The sequence below is a fragment of the Gekko japonicus genome, unplaced genomic scaffold (genome assembly GCF_001447785.1).
Source record: "Gekko japonicus isolate JY-2015 unplaced genomic scaffold, Gekko_japonicus_V1.1 scaffold2196, whole genome shotgun sequence".
Classification (NCBI taxonomy): domain Eukaryota; kingdom Metazoa; phylum Chordata; class Lepidosauria; order Squamata; family Gekkonidae; genus Gekko; species Gekko japonicus.
The window spans coordinates 218118-225632 of record NW_015160288.1 but is presented as its reverse complement, the minus strand read 5'-3'; the positions used below and the strand labels follow the sequence as shown (position 1 = coordinate 225632).

The 7515-nt window shown below is 42.6% G+C and overlaps 1 protein-coding gene across 1 annotated transcript in view; it reads right to left on the bottom strand.

Annotated features, from left to right (window-relative positions):
• The window catches only part of NFRKB (nuclear factor related to kappaB binding protein), a 44778-nt gene extending 38034 nt beyond the window's left edge, over nt 1–6744 (bottom strand). Inside the window, exons 1-4 of the mRNA XM_015415795.1 lie at nt 6665–6744; nt 3893–3990; nt 3181–3337; nt 1608–1809 (exon numbers count right to left, since the gene is read on the bottom strand). Of these exons, the coding sequence (XP_015271281.1) occupies nt 1608–1809; nt 3181–3315 (337 nt within the window). The 5' untranslated portion in view covers nt 3316–3337; nt 3893–3990; nt 6665–6744. The remainder of the gene's footprint in view (nt 1–1607; nt 1810–3180; nt 3338–3892; nt 3991–6664) is intronic.
• Nucleotides 6745–7515: the final 771 nt, after the last annotated feature.

The window sequence follows — 7515 nt, the reverse complement described above, 5'->3', positions numbered from 1 at the left end:
AAAAAAACTCCTGAAAATCTACTACTAGGGCTCAAAATGGAAGAAGTAAATGTTACAAAAAAGACTCTGCTTTGGTACCTAATAACAACAGCAAGAATGGTCTATGCTCAGTGTTGGAAACAGGAGAGAATACCAAGAATAGAAGAGTGGATAAGTAAAGTTCTGTTCATGGCAGAAATGGACAAAATTACAAAAAACTGAACAACAAAGAAGACCAAGTATTTTTTGAAAAGTGGAAAGATTTTAAAATTTATTTAGAGAAAAAATGGTATGTAAAGCAAAATTTATTATGTTTAGAACAATACTGAGCTAACTGTGTTATCTTGAGTTATATCAATATTAAAAGGGGTAACGCATTGCGGGAAGCCACGGGAAGGGAGGGAGGAATAAGGATCTTTTTTGGTTAAATGAAAAGCATGTTGAATATGATGTTATCTTCGAGAAAAATAAAAGTGTTTGACCCAAAAAAAAAAGAGAGAAGCAAAGCCGCAAAAACATTTTTCTTCAATTGTGCAAGCAGCTTCATACCATGACAGATTACTGAGAATAAGGAACACACGGCATTGCTGTGGATGAGAACTCTTCTAGGCTCTGCTGGAATAATACATGCAGCCCATGCCCAGCTAAAACATGAAATAAACCCTGCTTCCCAGGTCAGAACCTCCATCCTGTGACTTTACATCAGACCGCCTCTCTCCCTGTGCTCCGCCATGACAGCTTCGCTCACTGGAGCACAGCCAATTGGCTAATGGGCAAAATCAACAACTGTCCATACGTGTGTCCTCTCCACTGTGGCCCCCACCTTCTGAGAAGGTCAGGAAGGTTCCCCACTCTCCTGGCTTCCCACAAACTAGGTACAACCAGTGTTCCCTCTAAGCTGAGTTAGTGTGAGCTTGCTCTCAGTTTTTTAGCCTCCAGCTCACATGTTTTTGTCTCCGCTCAGGAAGGATGGCTCCACAGCAAACTAATGTATGCAGTAGCCAAATCGTTCATTCACAACTCTAATGCCAGTAGCTCACAAAGTAGAATTTTTGTTCACAAGACTCCACAGCTTAGAGGGAGTATTGGGTACCACTGAATTTTTCAAGAGGGCTTTTCTGCGCAGGTAACAGAGTCGCACGGTGGTAAATATTTTACGAAGTTACCTAGATAAATTATATGGGACTGTGGTCAACACTACTGTGTATAGCTTGCGAAAACTAGGATTCTGCTATGGAATTTCTGCATCATTTAATGTATCATGTTAATACTTATTTTTTTCTTCAGTTGTTTTCTTTAGATTTCCGGTTGGTTCTACCACCCTAACTCCTATTGCATTGATTGCTGAAATGTCCCATTCTGTTGCCTGTATTGACTCACTGTCGAATCTAACTTGAATCCAAGTGAGAAAGGCAGACAATAAATAGCGTAAATAAAATTTAAAAAATGGATAAAGTAACATTTTAAACCAGACTTAAGAAACTTCTCTTACTCCCCACCAACAGATTCCCAGAGCTGCTTACAAGTTTAAAGCAAAGAATAAAGATTTTTAAAAACTGTACTATAGTGCAGTAAGAGTGTAAGCCAGCAGTATTATAACTCCAGTGATAAAGGGGGTCGTGACTGACCTCGGAGGAGCTTCTGCTCTATGTGCAGGGGGTTTCCAAAGCGGAAGTTCTCTCCACTAAACAGAGACAGGATCAAGTTATTCTGGTGCTCAGCGTTGTTCTCCGGCAACTGGGGCAGAAATTTTTTTAAGTGTTCTCGTTGTGAATCCACCAGCACTTCCTGCCATGTTGAAAAACTGATGACTTCAAAAAAGATCTCGGGCTACAAGAGAAAAACAAACGAAATAATAAAGTGAGATCCCTGAAAACGTGATGAATATATTCTACTGGTGACGTCGAGATGAGCAGAAACGCAGATTACGAACTTCTCGAGTTCTAGCGTTCGTTTCGATACAGTTCTTTATCAAACAAATCTCAGAATCTCCTATCAAAATAACAATAATAATTACAACTTATGATAGGGGACTATAGTACTGGTTCAAGCAATTTAGTGATGAAAATTCATACATACAGTTCTTTAATGTTCTTCATACAAATACTTCACAAGAGGGAATTCCTAAATCCTGTAAATAAAACAATTCTTTGAACTCTTCGTCACATGGATCAAAACTTTACAACTTTTTAATAATTAACCACCTGAGACGAAGAGTTCAAAGAATTGTTTTATTTACAGGATTTAGGAATTCCCTCTTGTGAAGTATTTGAGTCTCGAGAAGTTCGTAATCTGCATTTCTGCTCATCTCGACGTCATGTCGATGGCGCTCTTTGCTGAAAACAAGAATTAAACCTCTTAGAATTCTATTGTTGTTCTATATTATTGCCAACTATTTTCTAATTGTATGCACATCTGCAGCAATTTTGTTTGTCTTCGTGATTATCCATTGCTGTACCCCTTGTGTTACTTTACCTCTGTATATTCTACTGGTGACAGATGCACCCATGGGATAGCATATGAAAAGCCCCAGTATAGGGAGAAAACAGTAGCTTTGAAAAATTTTACACACTGGAGGCAGACAAATGGAGTTGAATCTTTGCTTAGTGTTGGTTCGGGCATATTAGCAGATCCCAAATGTGCTAACTGGTTGCGACAGCTGCTTAAATTACACTGTGTTTAGTTAACTACCACTGCAATTCTTTGAGAAGCTTCCAAACAGGCTTTAGAAAAAAAATACTGTTTTATTACGGACAATAAAGCACAGTCCATTATACTTCATTCTCTTTGATTATGAACTCTGATCCTTTGAAAAAAAGGAATTCACACTAACCAGCATGTTCAGAGGCAGCATAACTGTGTACCAAATGTTGTGCACAAGTAACAAAGGAGGGTTATCTCCATTCAGTTTTGCCTAGTCCAAATGAGTTTCTCCAGAGATGACCAGGTGGCCATTGTTTGACAACAGAGCGTTAGACTGTAGGGGCACCTGGTCTGAGCCAACATTAGCCATTCTTGTTATAACAATCACTTCACAGAACTAGAAGAGGATCTGATTACATTTTGGAACAATGTGCATTGAGTATAGGTGGGGAAGATGCTCCCAAGTCAACCGCTGAAGCACATCATCACTTGCAGAAGTATTCTGTTTCTACTCACATCTTCTACGGTTTCTGTTCTATTCACTTTTTTCCTACTCACATCTTCCAGGAGGTCTTCTGGCAGGCTGATTCTTATGGATCCCAGCATACAATCCTCCATGATTTGGCTGCCATTGCCTTCTCCAGATGGCCCCAATTCTAATGGGTCAGTGAGCATGTGATCCAGAGAATCCATTTTTCACAGAGTTATGAAACCCCTGAACAAACAAAAATTCATGGTAACAAACAAGGCAGTTTCACAATTCCATATGATGACGCAGATTCATTATTTGCAAAGACATACCTATCAGTGTTTATTTACAGTCTCATCTTATTTGAAGGGTCCTTGGGTTTCAGGGCTGACATAGTCTTTATGGGAGGGAGTTACCATTTTAGGGAAACATAAGCTGCTTAACATTTCACATTTTAAAATATTCTCTCACACCCCCCCCCCACTCCCCAGTGGATTAGAAAGAGAAAAGACACAAAATATAATCTGGAACTGCTTAGTTAACAGGAGGCAATGCTTAACCATCACAGCTAAGCAGACAAATAGCTTTTTTGCACACCTGTTTTAGAACTGCATAAGTACAAGGCAGAATGGTTTAAGGACAGGGTCTGCTAAGCCAAATGGATAAGTTCATATAAAACTGCAGTATTTAAGTGAAATGACACTATATTAAACTCTGAAGACAGCCTTTCCTATTAATAAAATAATATTGTATTAATATTTTACTGAAAACTAGCTCTAAATACTTGCAACTAATATTTACCTTCGATTTGACGAAAGCAGAGTTTATCCACCTAGGGCTTGAACATCGGTTAAAAAGGGTGGAAGCATGCATGGAGCCGCCATCTGGAATTGGTTTTTCTGAGGAAGGGTTTAAAATTCGTTCATTACAAGCAATGTTCCCTCTAAGCTGTCGAGTCTTGGGAGCAAAAATCCTACTTTGTGAGCTACTGGCATTAAAGTTGTGAGCGAGCAATTTGGTTACTGCATAGATTAGTCTGCTCTGGAGCCATCCTTCCTGAGCTAAGACAAAAATGTGTGAGCAGGAGGCTAAAGAACTGTGAGCTAGCTCACACTAACTCAGTTTAGAGGGAACAAGTAACCTTTAAAGCACTAGATAGCATATTATTGTTGGATTCTGAAAAAAACTAACACGTATCATTTCTCCAAACAAGTACAATTATCCTCAGATAAATCTTCACCAAAAAATTATCTTTCTGTCTTTATATACTGAAAAAAAAGATGAAAATAGAAACTTATTTGACCCGCTAGCTGGATAAAATAACTGCAACACACCAGACTCCACTGAAAATCCCTATAGCAGAGCTTCAGAGGGGAATTTTGATTGCACTCAAAGCATATTGTTGAGGTGCACTCAAAGCATATTGTTGTGATTTCTGTGTTGTTGTTTTTAACCTAGTACTAGGTTGGTTTTTGCAGGCCAAGCTGAAATACCACGAAAATATTTAATTCTGTGCTGCAGTTTATGTGGATGTGTTCCTTTCTATTTTCATTATGTTGGTTTATTTAATGTTATGGATTAACATATGGAGAATCAACACGGACTGCTAAAAGTAAAAGAAGCAGGCTTGTTTGAGGTATGCAGCAATTTAGCTGAAATGGTCTAAACTGGATTAATACAACAGTAAATATACATGATCATGATTTACCCTGGACACCAAAAGAACTCCCAATGCCTAAAGGGGGCTGGATCCAGATTACATTTTCCACGAATGGAAAAGATTGGCTAATTCCCACCAGTTCCCTCTTCCTGTTGCAGACCCCCCCCCAATTGTCTCTCATACTGCTCCCAAGGTCCCATTTCCTCTAGGTGCAGCATTTCCAGAGACCACTGGGCTGGGGGTGCAAGGAGGAAACATTCTGCTCCACTGACAAAGTATCTGTCGTGAGCAGAAAACTACGTTTGGATCCAACCCATTGTTTAGACTGAGAGTTCCAAACGGTTAGCTGTGCTGCAACAAAATAAAACACAAATTCAATTGCACTTTAGAGACTAACAAAATTTGTTTCAGCACAAGCTTTCGTGAGTTAGAGCTTATTTAATTAGATGTATGGAGCGTTCATCCTTAGCAGTTATTTATACTTAGACTGAGTCTCGCCATCTGTACACCAATTTGGAAAAGCACGGAAGAGCACTATCCTTTCATCACTTTCAAATACTCTGACGGCAAAGTAAAAAAATGGATAACTGATCTCCAGGAAGTGTCTCTCCACTGCATGCCGCTAAGGATTCCATTCATTATCACCTTTGGAGAAGATAACACCTACAACACTTAGTTTTTTTTAAAAAAACTGTGAACCATCACACACAGTCATTTCAACTACAACGTTAATCTGTCTATAACCAAAAATGCTAAAAATATGTGGATATTTAAATGGCCTCTGCAATATTTACTACCCCACTCAAACTCTTAATGTAGAGGGAGATGGCTATATATTCTACTACCTATTGTCAAGAAAACAGCATCTTCCAGATTAGAAGCAGTTGGGCCAAGTTTCAAGTTACCAAGCAGTTACCAAGTTTCAAGTTACCAAGAATCTACAGGAGCATCCATACACATCATTTTCCACTTTCAGAAGCTCACTCTGGTACTACATGAGCTTGTTCATATTGTTAAATAAAGCAAACCATCCTCACAAGGACCAAACAGAATCCACAGGTAGCATCATCAGGTCCAGACGACTGAAGAGGCAGCATAGTGCACTCAGAGCAAACTTAGGCTAGGAAGACCTAAGTTCAAATCCACTAGCCTCATTCAGCAACTCTGGGTGAGTCACTCCTACCTTGCAGGACTGTTGTGAGCTAAACTCAGTTCATCTGCTACAACCCAAGCCACCATTGTCACAGCACTGTTAAGACTAACGAGTTATGACACCCTCTTTAAGGGGCCACGAGGTTCTTGTTCTGCATCTACAGACATCTGGTAAATGTACACTGCGCTCTTATGTAGAGTTCCCTCAGCCTAAACCCATCGAAATCCATAGGCTCAGAATGGAGAAACCCTGCATGAGACTGCACTGCCTGGACCCTGAGTTCTCTGTGGTCCTGGCAACGCTATCAACAAAAGATGGTGTGCGTGGAAATGTGTGACAAGAGGCAGAAAAGTTGCACAAGGATATCTTTAGTCAAGACCCGCGAAGTGGTTTTAAGCTTAATGAAGTGTTCTCCCCTTCCAGCTATTATTTCGTTTTTCAGTCTCACCCTTCTTCCAAGGAACTCAGGCGGTGCGCTTAGTCCTCCCCTCTTCCACTAACCTCACAACGATCCTGCAAGGTACTTTAGGCATTGAGACACTCGACTATGAACACACACAGAGCTTCGTGGGCAGAAGGAGGGGGGGTGGTGGAATCTGAACTCAGGACTCCTGAACACCACATCAGTGCAATGTAAGGAACCCCTCACGATCTTCTCCTCGCGCCCCCCCCCTCCTCCAGATCTGTTTTCCTTTCACAGACACCCCCATTACCGTGACACCCCCCCCTCCCACGGCCACAGTTGCCCCTCCCCCATTACCTCCGAGGGCACACAGGTGACCGGTCCGCTCACTTTAAGGGCCACCCCTTCCCCCTCACCTTCGCACGACTAGACATTCCGCTTCCAGGTCGAGGGAAGCGCGGACGAAGAGCGCGTGCGCACAAGCAAGTCTCCCTCTCCGGCGCGGCCACGCTGTACTCAACGAGGGGACTGGAAGCAAGTCTCGCGCATGCGTGGATGTCAGGAGCTGCGCGTGCGCATCGGCGGCCGCTCGTTCGCCTCCCTTCGCCGCCTATTTTCCGGCTTGCTTCCAGTGCCGGGCGGGTCTTTCTCTATTGACGTCACTGTCAGGAGCGTGGCTCGCTTGGGCTCGTGCAGTCCGGTGCTTCTCGCATAGGGAAGCGAGCCCAGGAAGGCAGCTTACAGAACCAATCCTTTTTAATAAGCAAACAGGAGGGCTCCTTAAAAGACGAACAACGGTTATTCTTAGAATGAGTTGCCGCCTTGAAGGTGTCACTGGACTTTGCCTCCCTGAGCCCCCGGGGTGGTGGCCTTGGACTCCTAGGGGCAAATTCCACCTCTGGCTGGAGAAGTCATTCTGGCTCCCCCAGCTGTCCTTAGGGGCTCTTTAAAAAGTTATGGCCGCCATCGCTGTTCTCAGCGGCAGCTGCGACGCAGGGGCGGGCGAACGTTCTCCTGCCTCCCTGAGCGGTGGCCTTGGACTTGTAGGGGCAAATTCCACCTTGGACTTGTAGGGGCAAATTCCACCTCTCGCGTGTGATGGCGTTGCCTCCCTGAGCCCCTCGGACATTACACACGAGAGGTCATTCTGGCTCCCCCAGCTCTCAAGAGGGGCTCTTTAAAAAGTTATGGTCACCACTGCTGTTCTC